Source organism: Oncorhynchus tshawytscha, linkage group LG08, assembly GCF_018296145.1.
Source record: "Oncorhynchus tshawytscha isolate Ot180627B linkage group LG08, Otsh_v2.0, whole genome shotgun sequence".
In the NCBI taxonomy this organism is placed as follows: Eukaryota; Metazoa; Chordata; class Actinopteri; order Salmoniformes; family Salmonidae; genus Oncorhynchus; species Oncorhynchus tshawytscha.
In genome coordinates, this window is record NC_056436.1 from 3,780,868 (window position 1) to 3,803,331 (window position 22,464).

Sequence of the window (22,464 nt, forward strand, 5' to 3'; positions counted from 1 at the left end):
AAACACAAGAACACTGTTATAGAACACTGCTATAGAACACTAGAACACTGCTGTAGAACACTAGAACACTGCTGTACAACACTAGAACACTGCTATAGAACACTAGAACACTGCTGTACAACACTAGAACACTGCTGTACAACACTAGAACACTGCTGTAGAACAACAACACTAGAACACTAGAACACTGCTATAGAACACTAGAACACTGCTGTAAAACACTAGAACACTGCTGTACAACACAAGAACACTGCTGTACAACACTGGAACACTGCTGTAAACACTAGAACACTGCTGTAGAACACTAGAACACTGCTGTAGAAACACTAGAACACTGCTGTAAAACACTAGAACACTGCTGTAAAACACTAGAACACTGCTGTAGAACACTGCTGTAAAACACTAGAACACTGCTGTACAACACTAGAACACTGCTGTAGAACACTATAGAACACTAGAACACTGCTGTACAACACTAGAACACTGTAGAACACTGCTATAGAACACTAGAACACTGCTGTAAAACACTAGAACACTGCTGTAAAACACTAGAACACTGCTGTACAACACTAGAACACTGCTGTAAAACACTAGAACACTGCTGTACAACACTAGAACACTGTAGAACACTGCTATAGAACACTAGAACACTGCTGTAAAACACTAGAACACTGCTGTACAACACAAGAACACTGCTGTACAACACTAGAACACTGCTGTAAAACACTAGAACACTGCTGTACAACACTAGAACACTGCTGTAGAACACTAGAACACTGCTATACTGCTATAGAACACTAGAACACTGCTATAGAACACTAGAACACTGCTGTAAAACACTAGAACACTGCTGTAAAACACTAGAACACTAGAACACTGCTGTAGAACACTAGAACACTGCTGTAGAACACTAGAACACTGCTGTAAAACACTAGAACACTGCTGTAAAACACTAGAACACTGCTGTAAAACACTAGAACACTGCTGTAAAACACTAGAACACTGCTGTAAAACACTAGAACACTAGAACACTGCTGTAAAACACTAGAACACTGCTGTAAAACACTAGAACACTGCTGTAAAACACTAGAACACTGCTGTAGAACACTAGAACACTGCTGTAGAACACACTAGAACACTAGAACACTGCTGTAAAACACTAGAACACTGCTGTAAAACACTAGAACACTGCTGTAAAACACTAGAACACTGCTGTAGAACACTAGAACACTGCTGTAAAACACTAGAACACTAGAACACTGCTGTAAAACACTAGAACACTGCTGTAAAACACTAGAACACTGCTGTACAACACTAGAACACTGCTGTAGAACACTGCTATAGAACACTAGAACACTGCTGTAAAACACTAGAACACTGCTGTACAACACAAGAACACTGCTGTACAACACTAGAACACTGCTGTACAACACTAGAACACTGCTGTAGAACACTAGAACACTGTTATAGAACACTGCTATAGAACACTAGAACACTGCTATAGAACACTAGAACACTGCTGTAAAAACACTAGAACACTGCTGTTAAACACTAGAACATTGCTGTAAAACACTAGAACACTGCTGTAGAACACTAGAACACTGCTGTAAAACACTAGAACACTGCTGTAAAACACTAGAACACTGCTGTAAACACTAGAACACTGCTGTAAAACACTAGAACACTGCTGTAAAACACTAGAACACTGCTGTAAAACACTAGAACACTGCTGTAGAACACTAGAACACTGCTATAGAACACTAGAACACTGCTGTAGAACACTGCTATAGAACACTAGAACACTGCTGTAGAACACAAGAACACTGCTGTAGAACACTAGAACACTGCTGTAGAACAGTGCTATAGAACACTAGAACACTGCTGTAAAACACTAGAACACTGCTGTAGAACACAAGAACACTGCTGTAAAACACTAGAACACTGCTGTAAAACACTAGAACACTGCTGTACAACACTAGAACACTGCTGTAGAACACTGCTATAGAACACTAGAACACTGCTGTAAAACACTAGAACACTGCTGTAAAACACAAGAACACTGCTGTACAACACTAGAACACTGCTGTAAAACACTAGAACACTGCTGTAAACACTAGAACACTGCTGTAGAACACTAGAACACTGCTGTAAAACACAAGAACACTGTTATAGAACACTAGAACACTGCTGTAAACACTAGAACACTGCTGTACAACACTAGAACACTGCTGTAGAACACTGCTATAGAACACTAGAACACTGCTGTAAAACACTAGAACACTGCTGTAAAACACAAGAACACTGCTATAGAACACTGCTATAGAACACTAGAACACTGCTGTAAAACACTAGAACACTGCTGTACAACACTAGAACACTGCTATAGAACACTAGAACACTGCTGTAAAACACTAGAACACTGCTGTACAACACTAGAACACTGCTGTACAACACTAGAACACTGCTGTAGAACACTGCTGTACAACACTAGAACACTGCTGTAGAACACTGCTAGAACACTAGAACACTGCTGTAAAACACTAGAACACTGCTGTACAACACAAGAACACTGCTGAACACTGAACACTGCTGTAAAACACTAGAACACTGCTGTAGAACACTAGAACACTGCTGTACTAGAACACTAGAACACTGCTGTAAAACACTAGAACACTGCTGTAAAACACTAGAACACTGTAGAACACTGCTGTAAAACACTAGAACACTGCTGTAAAACACTAGAACACTGCTGTAAAACACTAGAACACTGCTAGAACACTGCTGTACAACACTAGAACACTAGAACACTGCTAAGAACACTAGAACACTGCTGTAAAACACTGCTGTAAAACACTAGAACACTGCTGTACAACACTAGAACACTGCTGTAAAGCACTAGAACACTGCTGTACAACACTAGAACACTGCTGTAGAACACTGCTATAGAACACTAGAACACTGCTGTAAAACACTAGAACACTGCTGTACAACACAAGAACACTGCTGTACAACACTAGAACACTGCTGTAAAACACTAGAACACTGCTGTACAACACTAGAACACTGCTGTAGAACACTAGAACACTGCTAGAACACTGCTATAGAACACTAGAACACTGCTATAGAACACTAGAACACTGCTGTACAACACTAGAACACTGCTGTAAAACACTAGAACACTGCTGTACTAGAACACTAGAACACTGCTGTAAAACACTAGAATACTGCTGTTAAACACTAGAGCATTGCTGTAAAACACTAGAACACTGCTGTAGAACACTAGAACACTAGAACACTGCTGTAAAACACTAGAACACTAGAACACTGCTGTAAAACACTAGAACACTGCTGTAAAACACTAGAACACTGCTGTAAAACACTAGAACACTGCTGTAAAACACTAGAGCATTGCTGTAAAACACTAGAACACTGCTATAGAACACTAGAACACTGCTGTAGAACACTGCTATAGAACACTAGAACACTGCTGTAGAACACTAGAACACTGCTGTAGAACACTAGAACACTGCTGTAGAACACTGCTATAGAACACTAGAACACTGCTGTAAAACACTAGAACACTGCTGTAGAACACAAGAACACTGCTGTAAAACACTAGAACACTGCTGTAAAACACTAGAACACTGCTGTACAACACTAGAACACTGCTGTAGAACACTGCTATAGAACACTAGAACACTGCTGTAAAACACTAGAACACTGCTGTACAACACAAGAACACTGCTGTAAAACACTAGAACACTGCTGTAAAACACTAGAACACTGCTGTACAACACTAGAACACTGCTGTAGAACACTAGAACACTGCTGTAAAACACAAGAACACTGCTATAGAACACTAGAACACTGCTATAGAACACTAGAACACTGCTGTACAACACTAGAACACTGCTGTAGAACAGTGCTATAGAACACTAGAACACTGCTGTAAAACACTAGAACACTGCTGTAAAACACAAGAACACTGTAATAGAACACTGCTATAGAACACTAGAACACTGCTATAGAACACTAGAACACTGTTATAGAACACTAGAACACTGCTATAGAACACTAGAACACTGCTGTACAACACTAGAACACTGCTGTAGAACAGTGCTATAGAACACTAGAACACTGCTGTAAAACACTAGAACACTGCTGTAAAACACAAGAACACTGTTATAGAACACTGCTATAGAACACTAGAACACTGCTATAGAACACTAGAACACTGCTGTACAACACTAGAACACTGCTAGAACAGTGCTATAGAACACTAGAACACTGCTGTAAAACACTAAAACACTGCTGTAAAACACAAGAACACTGCTGTAAAACACTAGAACACTGCTGTAAAACACTAGAACACTGCTGTAAAACACTAGAACACTGCTGTAAAACACTAGAACACTGCTGTAGAACACTAGAACACTGCTGTAAAACACTAGAACACTGCTGTAAAACACTAGAACACTGCTGTAAAACACTAGAACACTGCTGTAGAACACTAGAACACTGCTGTAGAACACTAGAACACTGCTGTAAAACACTAGAACACTGCTGTAAAACACTAGAACACTGCTGTAGAACACTGCTATAGAACACTAGAACATTGCTGTAAAACACTAGAACACTGCTGTACAACACTAGAACACTGCTGTAGAACACTGCTATAGAACACTAGAACACTGCTGTACAACACTAGAACACTGCTGTAGAACACTGCTATAGAACACTAGAACACTGCTGTAAAACACTAGAACACTGCTGTAAAACACTAGAACACTGCTGTAAAACACTAGAACACTGCTGTACAACACTAGAACACTGCTGTAGAACACTGCTATAGAACACTAGAACACTGCTGTAAAACACTAGAACACTGCTGTACAACACAAGAACACTGCTGTACAACACTAGAACACTGCTGTACAACACTAGAACACTGCTGTACAACACTAGAACACTGCTGTAGAACACTAAAACACTGCTGTACAACACTAGAACACTGCTGTAGAACACTAAAACACTGCTGTAAAACACTAGAACACTGCTATAGAACACTGCTATAGAACACTAGAACACTGCTGTAAAACACTAGAACACTGCTGTACAACACTAGAACACTGCTGTAGAACACTGCTATAGAACACTAGAACACTGCTGTACAACACTAGAACACTGCTGTAGAACACTGCTATAGAACACTAGAACACTGCTGTAAAACACTAGAACACTGCTGTAAAACACTAGAACACTGCTGTAAAACACTAGAACACTGCTGTAAAACACTAGAACACTGCTGTACAACACTAGAACACTGCTGTAGAACACTAAAACACTGCTGTAAAACACAAGAACACTGTTATAGAACACTGCTATAGAACACTAGAACACTGCTATAGAACACTAGAACACTGCTGTACAACACTAGAACACTGCTGTACAACACTAGAACACTGCTGTAGAACACTGCTATAGAACACTAGAACACTGCTGTAAAACACTAGAACACTGCTGTACAACACAAGAACACTGCTGTACAACACTAGAACACTGCTGTAAAACACTAGAACACTGCTGTACAACACTAGAACACTGCTGTAGAACACTAAAACACTGCTGTAAAACACAAGAACACTGCTATAGGACACTAGAACACTGCTATAGAACACTAGAACACTGCTGTACAACACTAGAACACTGCTGTAGAACAGTGCTATAGAACACTAGAACACTGCTGTAAAACACTAGAACACTGCTGTAAAACACAAGAACACTGTTATAGAACACTGCTATAGAACACTAGAACACTGCTATAGAACACTAGAACACTGCTGTACAACACTAGAACACTGCTGTAGAACAGTGCTATAGAACACTAGAACACTGCTGTAAAACACTAGAACACTGCTGTAGAACACAAGAACACTGCTGTAAAACACTAGAACACTGCTGTAAAACACTAGAACACTGCTGTAAAACACTAGAACACTGCTGTAAAACACTAGAACACTGCTGTAGAACACTAGAACACTGCTGTAGAACACTAGAACACTGCTGTAAAACACTAGAACACTGCTGTAAAACACTAGAACACTGCTGTAGAACACTGCTGTAGAACACTAGAACACTGCTGTAAAACACTAGAACACTGCTGTAAAACACTAGAACACTGTAGAACACTGCTATAGAACACTAGAACACTGCTGTAAAACACTAGAACACTGCTGTACAACACTAGAACACTGCTGTAGAACACTGCTATAGAACACTAGAACACTGCTGTACAACACTAGAACACTAGAACACTGCTGTAAAACACTAGAACACTGCTGTACAACACAAGAACACTGCTGTACAACACTAGAACACTGCTGTAAAACACTAGAACACTGCTGTACAACACTAGAACACTGCTGTAGAACACTAAAACACTGCTGTAAAACACTAGAACACTGTTATAGAACACTGCTATAGAACACTAGAACACTGCTGTAAAACACTAGAACACTGCTGTAAAACACTAGAACACTGCTGTAAAACACTAGAACACTGCTGTAGAACACTAGAACACTGCTGTAAAACACTAGAACACTGCTGTAAAACACTAGAACACTGCTATAGAACACTAGAACATTGCTGTAAAACACTAGAACACTGCTGTAAAACACTAGAACACTGCTGTAGAACACTATAGAACACTAGAACTGCTGTACAACACAGAACACTAGAACACTGCTGTAAAACACTAGAACACTGCTGTACAACACAAGAACACTGCTGTACAACACTAGAACACTGCTGTAAAACACTAGAACACTGCTGTACAACACTAGAACACTGCTGTAGAACACTAGAACACTGCTGTAAAACACAAGAACACTGTTATAGAACACTAGAACACTGCTATAGAACACTAGAACACTGCTGTACAACACTAGAACACTGCTGTAGAACAGTGCTATAGAACACTAGAACACTGCTGTAAAACACTAGAACACTGCTGTAAAACACAAGAACACTGTAATAGAACACTGCTATAGAACACTAGAACACTGCTATAGAACACTAGAACACTGTTATAGAACACTAGAACACTGCTATAGAACACTAGAACACTGCTGTACAACACTAGAACACTGCTGTAGAACAGTGCTATAGAACACTAGAACACTGCTGTAAAACACTAGAACACTGCTGTAAAAACAAGAACACTGTTATAGAACACTGCTATAGAACACTAGAACACTGCTGTAGAACACTAGAACACTGCTGTACAACACTAGAACACTGCTGTAGAACACTGCTATAGAACACTAGAACACTGCTGTAAAACACTAAAACACTGCTGTAAAACACAAGAACACTGCTGTAAACACTAGAACACTGCTGTAAAACACTAGAACACTGCTGTAAAACACTAGAACACTGCTGTAAAACACTAGAACACTGCTGTAGAACACTAGAACACTGCTGTAAAACACTAGAACACTGCTGTAAAACACTAGAACACTGCTGTAAAACACTAGAACACTGCTGTAGAACACTAGAACACTGCTGTAGAACACTAGAACACTGCTGTAAAACACTAGAACACTGCTGTAAAACACTAGAACACTGCTGTAGAACACTGCTATAGAACACTAGAACATTGCTGTAAAACACTAGAACACTGCTGTACAACACTAGAACACTGCTGTAGAACACTGCTATAGAACACTAGAACACTGCTGTACAACACTAGAACACTAGAACACTGCTGTAAAACACTAGAACACTGCTGTACAACACTAGAACACTGCTGTACAACACTAGAACACTGCTGTAAAACACTAGAACACTGCTGTACAACACTAGAACACTGCTGTAGAACACTAAAACACTGCTGTAAAACACTAGAACACTGTTATAGAACACTGCTATAGAACACTAGAACACTGCTGTAAAACACTAGAACACTGCTGTAAAACACTAGAACACTGCTGTAAAACACAAGAACACTGCTGTAGAACACTAGAACACTGCTGTAAAACAATAGAACACTGCTGTAGAACACTAGAACACTGCTATAGAACACTAGAACACTGCTGTAAAACACTAGAACACTGCTGTAAAACACTAGAACACTGCTGTAGAACACTGCTATAGAACACTAGAACATTGCTGTACAACACCAGAACACTAGAACACTGCTGTAAAACACTAGAACACTGCTGTACAACACTAGAACACTGCTGTAAAACACTAGAACACTGCTGTAAAACACTAGAACACTGCTGTAAAACACTAGAACACTGCTGTAGAACACTGCTATAGAACACTAGAACATTGCTGTAAAACACTAGAACACTGCTGTACAACACTAGAACACTGCTGTAGAACACTGCTATAGAACACTAGAACACTGCTGTACAACACTAGAACACTGCTGTAGAACACTGCTATAGAACACTAGAACACTGCTGTAAAACACTAGAACACTGCTGTACAACACTAGAACACTGCTGTACAACACTAGAACACTGCTGTAGAACACTGCTGTACAACACTAGAACACTGCTGTAGAACACTGCTATAGAACACTAGAACACTGCTGTAAAACACTAGAACACTGCTGTACAACACAAGAACACTGCTGTACAACACTGGAACACTGCTGTAAAACACTAGAACACTGCTGTACAACACAAGAACACTGCTGTACAACACTGGAACATTGCTGTAAAACACTAGAACACTGCTGTACAACACTAGAACACTGCTGTAGAACACTGCTGTAGAACACTAGAACATTGCTGTAAAACACTAGAACACTGCTGTACAACACTAGAACACTGCTGTAGAACACTGCTATAGAACACTAGAACACTGCTGTACAACACTAGAACACTGCTGTAGAACACTGCTATAGAACACTAGAACACTGCTGTAAAACACTAGAACACTGCTGTACAACACTAGAACACTGCTGTAGAACACTGCTGTACAACACTAGAACACTGCTGTAGAACACACTATAGAACACTAGAACACTGCTGTAAAACACTAGAACACTGCTGTACAACACAAGAACACTGCTGTACAACACTGGAACACTGCTGTACAACACTGGAACACTGCTGTAAAACACTAGAACACTGCTGTAGAACACTAGAACACTAGAACACTGCTGTAAAACACTAGAACACTGCTGTAAAACACTAGAACACTGCTGTAGAACACTGCTATAGAACACTAGAACATTGCTGTAAAACACTAGAACACTGCTGTACAACACTAGAACACTGCTGTAGAACACTGCTATAGAACACTAGAACACTGCTGTACAACACTAGAACACTGCTGTAGAACACTGCTGTAAAACACTAGAACACTGCTGTAAAACACTAGAACACTGCTGTAAAACACTAGAACACTGCTGTAAAACACTAGAACACTGCTGTAAAACACTAGAACACTGCTGTACAACACTAGAACACTGCTGTAAACACTAGAACACTGCTGTACAACACTAGAACACTGCTGTAGAACACTGCTATAGAACACTAGAACACTGCTGTAAAACACTAGAACACTGCTGTACAACACAAGAACACTGCTGTACAACACTAGAACACTGCTGTAGAACACTGCTATAGAACACTAGAACACTGCTGTAAAACACTAGAACACTGCTGTACAACACAAGAACACTGCTGTAAAACACTAGAACACTGCTGTAAAACACTAGAACACTGCTGTACAACACTAGAACACTGCTGTAGAACACTAGAACACTGCTGTAAAACACAAGAACACTGTTATAGAACACTAGAACACTGCTATAGAACACTAGAACACTGCTGTACAACACTAGAACACTGCTGTAGAACACTGCTATAGAACACTAGAACACTGCTGTAAAACACTAGAACACTGCTGTAAAACACAAGAACACTGTTATAGAACACTGCTATAGAACACTAGAACACTGCTATAGAACACTAGAACACTGCTGTACAACACTAGAACACTGCTGTAGAACAGTGCTATAGAACACTAGAACACTGCTGTAAAACACTAAACACTGCTGTAAAACACAAGAACACTGCTGTAAAACACTAGAACACTGCTGTAAAACACTAGAACACTGCTGTAAAACACTAGAACACTGCTGTAAAACACTAGAACACTGCTGTAAAACACTAGAACACTGCTGTAAAACACTAGAACACTGCTGTAAAACACTAGAACACTGCTGTAAAACACTAGAACACTGCTGTAGAACACTAGAACACTGCTGTAGAACACTAGAACACTGCTGTAAAACACTAGAACACTGCTGTAAAACACTAGAACACTGCTGTAGAACACTGCTATAGAACACTAGAACATTGCTGTAAAACACTAGAACACTGCTGTACAACACTAGAACACTGCTGTAGAACACTGCTATAGAACACTAGAACACTGCTGTACAACACTAGAACACTAGAACACTGCTGTAAAACACTAGAACACTGCTGTACAACACAAGAACACTGCTGTACAACACTAGAACACTGCTGTACAACACTAGAACACTGCTGTACAACACTAGAACACTGCTGTAGAACACTAAAACACTGCTGTAAAACACTAGAACACTGTTATAGAACACTGCTATAGAACACTAGAACACTGCTGTAAAACACTAGAACACTGCTGTAAAACACTAGAACACTGCTGTAAAACACTAGAACACTGCTGTAGAACACTAGAACACTGCTGTAAAACACTAGAACACTGCTGTAGAACACTAGAACACTGCTATAGAACACTAGAACATTGCTGTAAAACACTAGAACACTGCTGTAAAACACTAGAACACTGCTGTAGAACACTGCTATAGAACACTAGAACATTGCTGTACAACACTAGAACACTGCTGTAAAACACTAGAACACTGCTGTAAAACACTAGAACACTGCTGTACAACACTAGAACACTGCTGTAAAACACTAGAACACTGCTGTAAAACACTAGAACACTGCTGTAGAACACTGCTATAGAACACTAGAACATTGCTGTAAAACACTAGAACACTGCTGTACAACACTAGAACACTGCTGTAGAACACTGCTATAGAACACTAGAACACTGCTGTACAACACTAGAACACTGCTGTAGAACACTGCTATAGAACACTAGAACACTGCTGTAAAACACTAGAACACTGCTGTACAACACTAGAACACTGCTGTAAAACACTAGAACACTGCTGTACAACACTAGAACACTGCTGTAGAACACTGCTATAGAACACTAGAACACTGCTGTAAAACACTAGAACACTGCTGTACAACACAAGAACACTGCTGTACAACACTGGAACACTGCTGTAAAACACTAGAACACTGCTGTACAACACTAGAACACTGCTGTAGAACACTAAAACACTGCTGTAGAACACTAGAACACTGCTGTAAAACACTAGAACACTGCTGTAGAACACTGCTATAGAACACTAGAACATTGCTGTAAAACACTAGAACACTGCTGTACAACACTAGAACACTGCTGTAGAACACTGCTATAGAACACTAGAACACTGCTGTACAACACTAGAACACTGCTGTAGAACACTGCTATAGAACACTAGAACACTGCTGTAAAACACTAGAACACTGCTGTACAACACTAGAACACTGCTGTAGAACACTGCTGTACAACACTAGAACACTGCTGTAGAACACTAGAACACTAGAACACTGCTGTAAAACACTAGAACACTGCTGTACAACACTAGAACACTGCTGTACAACACTAGAACACTGCTGTACAACACTAGAACACTGCTGTACAACACTAGAACACTGCTGTACAACACTAGAACACTGCTGTAGAACACTAAAACACTGCTGTAAAACACTAGAACACTGCTGTACAACACTAGAACACTGCTGTAGAACACTGCTATAGAACACTAGAACATTGCTGTAAAACACTAGAACACTGCTGTACAACACTAGAACACTGCTGTAGAACACTGCTATAGAACACTAGAACACTGCTGTACAACACTAGAACACTGCTGTAGAACACTGCTATAGAACACTAGAACACTGCTGTAAAACACTAGAACACTGCTGTAAAACACTAGAACACTGCTGTAAAACACTAGAACACTGCTGTAAAACACTAGAACACTGCTGTACAACACTAGAACACTGCTGTAAAGCACTAGAACACTGTACAACACTAGAACACTGCTGAACACTGCTAGAACACTAGAACACTGCTGTAAAACACTAGAACACTGCTGTACAACACAAGAACACTGCTGTAAACACTAGAACACTGCTGTAAAACACTAGAACACTGCTGTAGAACACTAGAACACTAGAACACTGCTGTAAAACACTAGAATACTGCTGTTAAACACTAGAGCATTGCTGTAAAACACTAGAACACTGCTGTAGAACACTAGAACACTGCTGTAAAACACTAGAACACTAGAACACTGCTGTAAAACACTAGAATACTGCTGTAAAACACTAGAACACTGCTGTAAAACACTAGAACACTGCTGTACAACACTAGAACACTGCTGTAAAACACTAGAACACTGCTGTAAAACACTAGAACACTGCTGTAAAACACTAGAACACTGCTGTAAAACACTAGAACACTGCTGTAAAACACTAGAACACTGCTGTAGAACACTGCTATAGAACACTAGAACATTGCTGTACAACACTAGAACACTGCTGTAAAACACTAGAACACTGCTGTAGAACACTGCTATAGAACACTAGAACACTGCTGTACAACACTAGAACACTAGAACACTGCTGTAAAACACTAGAACACTGCTGTACAACACTAGAACACTGCTGTAAAACACTAGAACACTGCTGTACAACACTAGAACACTGCTGTAGAACACTGCTGTACAACACTAGAACACTGCTGTAGAACACTGCTATAGAACACTAGAACACTGCTGTAAAACACTAGAACACTGCTGTACAACACAAGAACACTGCTGTACAACACTGGAACACTGCTGTAAAACACTAGAACACTGCTGTACAACACTAGAACACTGCTGTAGAACACTAAAACACTGCTGTAGAACACTAGAACACTAGAACACTGCTGTAAAACACTAGAACACTGCTGTAAAACACTAGAACACTGCTGTAGAACACTGCTATAGAACACTAGAACATTGCTGTAAAACACTAGAACACTGCTGAACAACACTAGAACACTGCTGTACAACACTAGAACACTGCTGTAGAACACTGCTATAGAACACTAGAACACTGCTGTAAAACACTAGAACACTGCTGTAAAACACTAGAACACTGCTGTAAAACACTAGAACACTGCTGTAGAACACTGCTATAGAACACTAGAACACTGCTGTACAACACTAGAACACTGCTGTACAACACTAGAACACTGCTGTAAAACACTAGAACACTGCTGTACAACACTAGAACACTGCTGTAGAACACTAAAACACTGCTGTAAAACACTAGAACACTGTTATAGAACACTGCTATAGAACACTAGAACACTGCTATAGAACACTAGAACACTGCTATAGAACACTAGAACACTGCTGTAAAACACTAGAACACTGCTGTAGAACACTAGAACACTAGAACACTGCTGTAAAACACTAGAATACTGCTGTTAAACACTAGAGCATTGCTGTAAAACACTAGAACACTGCTGTAGAACACTAGAACACTGCTGTAAAACACTAGAACACTAGAACACTGCTGTAAAACACTAGAATACTGCTGTAAAACACTAGAACACTGCTGTAGAACACTGCTATAGAACACTAGAACACTGCTGTACAACACTAGAACACTAGAACACTGCTGTAAAACACTAGAACACTGCTGTACAACACTAGAACACTGCTGTAGAACACTAAAACACTGCTGTAAAACACTAGAACACTGTTATAGGACACTAGAACACTGCTATAGAACACTAGAACACTGCTATAGAACACTAGAACACTGCTGTAAAACACTAGAACACTGCTGTAGAACACTAGAACACTGCTGTAAAACACTAGAATACTGCTGTTAAACACTAGAGCATTGCTGTAAAACACTAGAACACTGCTGTAGAACACTAGAACACTGCTGTAAAACACTAGAACACTAGAACACTGCTGTAAAACACTAGAACACTGCTGTAAAACACTAGAGCATTGCTGTAAAACACTAGAACACTGCTATAGAACACTAGAACACTGCTGTAGAACACTGCTATAGAACACTAGAACACTGCTGTAAAACACTAGAACACTGCTGTACAACACTAGAACACTGCTGTAGAACACTGCTATAGAACACTAGAACACTGCTGTACAACACTAGAACACTAGAACACTGCTGTAAAACACTAGAATACTGCTGTAAAACACTAGAATACTGCTGTAAAACACTAGAGCATTGCTGTAAAACACTAGAACACTGCTATAGAACACTAGAACACTGCTGTAAAACACAAAGAACACACTCCAGCCTGCTACGCACCATCAGAAAGTAAAGTACTGTTGTATTTCTCACACAATAAAGAATTAAGAATTTACCATCTTATATTTAGTGTTTAATGCTGTCTTCTCTCGCTCTCTCTCTCTCTCTCTCTCTCTCTCTTTCCCAGTGTCCTGTTGAGGAGCCCTCCCTCTCTGATCCAGGAGATCATCCTGATAGATGACTTCAGTACTGATCGTGAGGCCTCCCTGCTTTTTCTCAGTTCTCCTGTTTAAATAGTCTCTGGTCCTTACACGGCTCCCAGCATGAGTCTCTGACAGTAACTCTGCTCTCTGTGAGGTCCCTATTGGTTCCCTTTCAGTCTCTATGAGGTTCTTTATGAGGTTCTTCTTCTTTATGAGGTTCTTCACATTGACCTAGGAAGTTCTCTCTGTCTCCACCTGCTGTATTTGGTCTGTCAGAACACAGAGAAATGCATAAAGAGAGATTGTGAGATGGGGACAGTCATACAGGGAGACCGTGAGAGGGTAGATCATAAAAACATGTTGAAGGATTTAGATAGCAGGAGAGAGACTTTGTCCAGGAATGTACACTACATGACCAAAAGTATGTGGACACCTGCTTGTCGAACATCTCATTCCGAAGTCATGTGCATTAATATGGAGTTGGTTCCCCTTTGCTGCTATAACAGCCTCCACTCTTCATGGATAGGCTTTCCACTAGATGTTGGATCATTGCTGTGGGGACTTGCTTCCATTCAGCCACAAGAGCATTAAGAAGGTTGGGCACTGATTTGGGACGATTAGGCCTGGTTTGTAGTCGGCTTTCCAATTCATACGAAAGGTGTTTGATGGGGTTGAGGTCAGGGCTCTGTGCAGGCCAGTCAAGTTCTTTCACACGGATCTCGACAAACCATTTCTGTATGGACCTCGCTTAGTGCACGGGGGCGTTGTCATGCTGAAACGGGAAAGGAACTTCCTCAAACTCTTGCCACAAAGTTGGAAGCACAGAATCGTCTAGAATGTCATTGTATGCTGTAGTGCTAAGGTTGCCCTTCGTCTCCTGAGTAGTGCAGCAGCCCGCGGCTGGCCGGGATGTCCTTGTCCCATCGTGCTCTAGCGACTCCTTGTGGCGTGCCGGGTGCCTGCAAGCTGACCTCGGTCGCCAGCTGGACGGTGTTTCCTCTGACACATTGGTGCGGCTGGCATCCGGGTTAAGTGAGCAGTGTGTCAAGAAGCAGTGTAGCTTGGCAGGGATCTTGTTTCGGAGGAGGCATGGCTCTCGACCTTCGCCTTTCCTGAGTCCGTAGGGGAGTTGCAGCGATGGGACAAGACTGTAACTACCAATTGGCTATCAGGAAATTGGGGAGAAAAATGGGTAAAAAGTTCACAAACACATATATATATATATATACAGTGCCTTGCGAAAGTATTCGGCCCCCTTGAACTTTGCGACCTTTTGCCACATTTCAGGCTTCAAACATAAAGATATAAAACTGTATTTTTTTGTGAAGAATCAACAACAAGTGGGACACAATCATGAAGTGGAACGACATTTATTGGATATTTCAAACTTTTTTAACAAATCAAAAATGAAAAATTATTCAGCCCCTTTACTTTCAGTGCAGCAAACTCTCTCCAGAAGTTCAGTGAGGATCTCTGAATGATCCAATGTTGACCTAAATGACTAATGATGATAAATACAATCCACCTGTGTGTAATCAAGTCTCCGTATAAATGCACCTGCACTGTGATAGACTCAGAGGTCCGTTAAAAGCGCAGAGAGCATCATGAAGAACAAGGAACACACCAGGCAGGTTCGAGATACTGTTGTGAAGAAGTTTAAAGCCGGATTTGGATACAAAAAGATTTCCCAAGCTTTAAACATCCCAAGGAGCACTGTGCAAGCGATAATATTGAAATGGAAGGAGTATCAGACCACTGCAAATCTACCAAGACCTGGCCGTCCCTCTAAACTTTCAGCTCATACAAGGAGAAGACTGATCAGAGATGCAGCCAAGATGCCCATGATCACTCTGGATGAACTGCAGAGATCTACAGCTGAGGTGGGAGACTCTGTCCATAGGACAACAATCAGTCGTATATTGCACAAATCTGGCCTTTATGGAAGAGTGGCAAGAAGAAAGCCATTTCTTAAAGATATCCATAAAAGGTGTTGTTTAAAGTTTGCCACAAGCCACCTGGGAGACACACCAAACATGTGGAAGAAGGTGCTCTGGTCAGATGAAACCAAAATTGAACTTTTTGGCAACAATGCAAAACGTTATGTTTGGCGTAAAAGCAACACAGCTCATCACCCTGAACACACCATCCCCACTGTCAAACATGGTGGTGGCAGCATCATGGTTTGGGCCTGCTTTTCTTCAGCAGGGACAGGGAAGATGGTTAAAATTGATGGGAAGATGGATGGAGCCAAATACAGGACCATTCTGGAAGAAAACCTGATGGAGTCTGCAAAAGACCTGAGACTGGGACAGAGATTTGTCTTCCAACCAGACAATGATCCAAAACATAAAGCAAAATCTACAATGGAATGGTTCAAAAATAAACATATCCAGGTGTTAGAATGGCCAAGTCAAAGTCCAGACCTGAATCCAATCGAGAATCTGTGGAAAGAACTGAAAACTGCTGTTCACAAATGCTCTCCATCCAACCTCACTCACTCGAGCTGTTTTGCAAGGAGGAATGGGAAAATTTTTCGGTCTCTCGATGTGCAAAACTGATATAGACATACCCCAAGCGACTTACAGCTGTAATCGCAGCAAAAGGTGGCGCTACAAAGTATTAACTTAAGGGGGCTGAATAATTTTGCACGCCCAATTTTTCAGTTTTGGATTTGTTAAAAAAGTTTGAAATATCCAATAAATGTCGTTCCACTTCATGATTGTGTCCCACTTGTTGTTGATTCTTCACAAATAAATACAGTTTTATATCTTTATGTTTGAAGCCTGAAATGTGGCAAAAGGTCGCAAAGTTCAAGGGGGCCGAATACTTTTGCAAGGCACTGTGTATATATATACATCCAGTGGGGCAAAAAAGTATTTAGTCAGCCACCAATTGTGCATGTTCTCCCACTTAAAAAGATGAGAGAGGCCTGTAATTTTCATCATAGGTACACTTCAACTATGACAGACAAAATGAGAGAAGAAAAATCCAGAAAATCACATTGTAGGATTTTTAATGAATTTATTTGCAAATATTTTTCCCCTTATAAATAAGCATTTCATTGTAAAGTCTACACCTGTTGTATTCGGCGCATGTGACTAATAAAATTGTATTTGATTTTGATTTGATTTGAAACCCCGATTCGTCCGTCGGACTGCCAGATGGTGGAGCGTGATTCATCACTCCAGAGTCCAAGGGCGGCGAGATTTACACCACTCCAGCCAACTCCAGCTGTTCAGAAACACATTTAATGAAGCTTGCGGCTAACAGTTCTTGTGCTGACGTTGCTTCCAGGGGCAGTTTGGAACTCGGTAGTGAGTGTTGTAGCCAAGGACAGACGGATCAAATCCAATTATATTTGTCACATGCGCCGAATACTACAGTTGTAGACCTCACTGTGAAATGCTTACTTACAAGCCTTTAATCAACAATGCAGTTCAAGAAATAAAGAGTTAAGAACATATTTACAAAATAAACAAAGGTATAAAACAAAGTAACACAATAAAATAACTATAACGAGGCTATATACAGGGGGTACCGATATAGAGTCAATGTGGAGGCTATATACAGGGGGTACCGGTACAGAGTCAATGTGGAGGCTATATACAGGGTATTACGGTACAATGTGGAGGCTATATACAGGGTATTACGGTACAGAGTCAATGTGGAGGCTATATACATGGTGTTACGGTACAGAGTCAATGTGGAGGCTATATACAGGGTATTACGGTGCAATGTGGAGGCTATATACAGGGTATTACGGTACAGAGTCAATGTGGAGGCTATATACAGGGTATCACGTTGCCTTAATCTAGAGGACTGTTAATCTGAGTGTTTCCTTAATCTAGAAGACTGTTAATCTGAGTGCTTCCTTAATCTAGAGGACTGTTAATCTGAGTGCTTCCTTAATCTAGAGGACTGTTAATCTGAGTGCTTCCTTAATCTAGAGGACTGTTAATCTGTGTGTTGCCTTAATCTAGAGGACTGTTAATCACACACACACACACACACACACACACAATCTGGCTAAAAGTATAGAACATCTGTCTCGTGGGTGTGATCAGAGGAAGACTGTCCAGAGAACCATTTTATAAAGGATCCGCCCCTTTTTTCCCCAATTTTCTCCTAAAATGACATACCCAAATCTAACTGCCTGTAGCTCAGGACCTGAAGCAAGGATATACATATTCTTGATACCATTTGAAAGGAAACACTTTGAAGTTTGTGGAGAATATAACACACTTGATCTGGTAAAAGAAAAAAAAAACGTTATTTTGTATTTTTTATGTACCATCATCTTTGAAATGCAAGAGAAAGGCCATAATGTATTATTCCATCACAGGTGCAATTTAGATTTTGGCCACTAGATGGCAGCAGTGTATGTGCAAAGTGTTCGACTGATCCCATGAACCATTGCATTCATTTCTGTTCAAAATTTTATATCAAGACTGCCCAAATGTGCCTAATTTGTTTATTAATAACTTTTAATGTTCATAATTGTGCACTCTCCTCAAACAATAGCATGGTATTATTTCACTGTAATAGCTACTGTAAATTGGACAGTGCAGTTAGATTAACAAGAATTTAAGCTTTCTGCCAATATCAGATATGTCTATGTCCTGGGAAATGTTCTTGTTACTTACAACCCCATGCTAATCACATTAACCTACGTTAGCTCAGCCGTCCCGTGGAAGAGACACCGATCCCGAAGAAGTTTTAAAAACATTTGTTTAAAAATAGTAGCAGTCAGTCAGCCGGCCAGTCAGCCAGTCAGTCAGCCAGCCAGCCAGTCATTCAGCCAGCCAGCCGGCCGGCCAGCCAGTCGGCCAGCCAGCCAGCCAGTCAGCCAGCCAGCCAGCCAGTCAGCCAGCCAGCCAGCCAGTCAGTCAGCCAGCAGCCCAGTCAGTCAGCCAGCCAGCCAGTCAGCCAGTCAGGTGTATGACGTGACAGAGACCATCATCTGGCATTGCATTGTGGATGGAACAAGGACTTGTTCCTAAACCTAAATAATAATAATAATCCCTCGGTTTTGGTCAGTTTATGTGTAAACAATAAATGCACAATCACGGATGTGTGTGAGTCTGAGTCTGTGTGTGTGTGTGTACGTGTGTGTGTACGTGTGTGTGTGAGTCTGTGTGTGTGAGTCTGTGTGTGTGAGTCTGTGTGTGTGTGTGTGTGTGTGTGTGTCTGTGTGTGTGTGTGTGTGTGTCTGTGTGTGTGTGTGTGAGTCTGTGTGTGTGTGTGTCTGTGTGTGTGTGTGAGTCTGTGTGTATGTGACTCTGTGTGTGTGTGTGTGTCTGTGTGTGTGTGTGAGTCTGTGTCTGTGTGTGTGTGTGTTATTTGTGACATGCCTTCCTCTTTTCCAGCTGAGGACTGTCAGCAGCTCTCTCAGATCCCTAAAGTACGCTGCCTGAGGAACGAACGTCGAGAGGGTGAGTTGTGTGTGTCTGCCTGCTGCACATAGGCTGGGGTGGTATACAGTATACTGGGGTGGTATACAGTATACTGGGGTGGTATACAGTATCCTGGGGTGGTATACAGTATCCTGGGGTGGTATAGAGTATACTGGGGTGGTATACAGTATACTGGGGTGGTATACAGTATACTGGGGTGGTATACAGTATCCTGGGGTGGTATAGAGTACACTGGGGTGGTAGACTGGGGTGGTATACAGTATCCTGGGGTGGTATACAGTATCCTGGGGTGGTATACAGTATCCTGGGGTGGTATACAGTATATTGGGGTGGTATACAGTATATTGGGGTGGTATACAGTATCCTGGGGTGGTATACAGTATCCTGGGGTGGTATACAGTATCCTGGGGTGGTATACAGTATCCTGGGGTGGTATAGAGTACACTGGGGTGGTATACTGTGGTGGTATACAGTATCCTGGGGTGGTATACAGTATCCTGGGGTGGTATACTGTGGTGGTATGCAGTATACTGGGGTGGTATACTGTGGTGGTATACAGTATACTGGGGTGGTATACAGTATCCTGGGGTGGTATACTGTGGTGGTATGCAGTATACTGGGGTGGTATACTGGGGTGGTATACTGGGGTGGTATACAGTATACTGGGGTGGTATACAGTATCCTGGGGTGGTATACTGTGGTGGTATGCAGTATACTGGGGTGGTATACTGTGGTGGTATACAGTATCCTGGGGTGGTATACAGTATCCTGGGGTGGTATACAGTATCCTGGGGTGGTATCCTGGGGTGGTATACTGGGGTGGTATACAGTATACTGGGGTGGTATACTGTGGTGGTATACAGTATCCTGGGGTGGTATACAGTATCCTGGGGTGGTATCCTGGGGTGGTATACTGGGGTGGTATACAGTATACTGGGGTGGTATACTGTGGTGGTATGCAGTATACTGGGGTGGTATACTGTGGTGGTATACAGTATCCTGGGGTGGTATACAGTATCCTGGGGTGGTATAGAGTATACTGGGGTGGTATAGAGTATCCTGGGGTGGTATCCTGGGGTGGTATACAGTATACTGGGGTGGTGTACAGTATCCTGGGGTGGTATAGAGTATCCTGGGGTGGTATAGAGTATCCTGGGGTGGTATACAGTATCCTGGGGTGGTATACAGTATACTGGGGCGGTATACAGTATCCTGGGGTGGTATACAGTATCCTGGGGTGGTATACAGTATACTGGGGTGGTATACAGTATACTGGGGTGGTATACAGTATACTGGGGTGGTATACTGGGGTGGTTTACTGTATCCTGGGGTGGTATACAGTATACTGGGGTAGTATACTGGAGTGGTATACAGTATCCTGGGGTGGTATACAGTATCCTGGGGTGGTATACAGTATCCTGGGGTGGTATACAGTATCCTGGGGTGGTATACAGTATCCTGGGGTGGTATACAGTATCCTGGGGTGGTATACTGGGGTGGTATACAGTATCCTGGGGTGGTATACAGTATACTGGGGTAGTATACTGGGGTGGTATATGGTATACTGGGGTGGTATATGGTATACTGGGGTGGTATACAGTATACTGGGGTGGTATAGAGTATCCTGGGGTGGTATAGAGTATCCTGGGGTGGTATAGAGTATCCTGGGGTGGTATAGAGTATCCTGGGGTGGTATAGAGTATACTGGGGTGGTATACAGTATCCTGGGGTGGTATACAGTATCCTGGGGTGGTATACAGTATCCTGGGGTGGTATCCTGGGGTGGTATACAGTACACTGGGGTAGTATACTGGGGTGGTATATAGTATACTGGGGTGGTATACAGTATCCTGGGGTGGTATACAGTATACTGGGGTGGTATACAGTATACTGGGGTTGTATACAGTATACTGGGGTGGTATACTGGGGTGGTGTACTGTATCCTGGGGTGGTATACAGTATACTGGGGTAGTATACTGGGGTGGTATACAGTATACTGGGGTGGTATACAGTATACTGAGGTGGTATACTGGGGTGGTATACAGTATACTGGGGTGGTATACAGTATCCTGGGGTGGTATACAGTATCCTGGGGTGGTATACAGTATACTGGGGTGGTATACAGTATACTGGGGTGGTATACTGGGGTGGTATACTGTATCCTGGGGTGGTATACCGTATACTGAGGTAGTATACTGGGGTGGTATACAGTATACTGGGGTGGTATACACTATACTGGGGTGGTATACAGTATACTGGGGTGGTATACAGTATACTGGTGTAGTATACTGGGGTGGTATACAGTATACTGGGGTGGTATACAGTATACTGGGGTAGTATACTGGGGTGGTATACAGTAAACTGGGGTGGTAT

At 41.6% G+C, this 22,464-nt stretch overlaps 1 protein-coding gene across 1 annotated transcript in view; it reads left to right on the top strand.

The window, feature by feature from the left end:
- The window catches only part of LOC112238362 (polypeptide N-acetylgalactosaminyltransferase 16-like), a 119,390-nt gene that overhangs the window by 37,717 nt on the left and 59,209 nt on the right, over positions 1-22,464 (top strand). The window contains exons 4-5 of the mRNA XM_042325086.1: positions 14,662-14,729; positions 20,044-20,109. Coding sequence (XP_042181020.1) covers positions 14,662-14,729; positions 20,044-20,109 — 134 coding nt within the window. The remainder of the gene's footprint in view (positions 1-14,661; positions 14,730-20,043; positions 20,110-22,464) is intronic.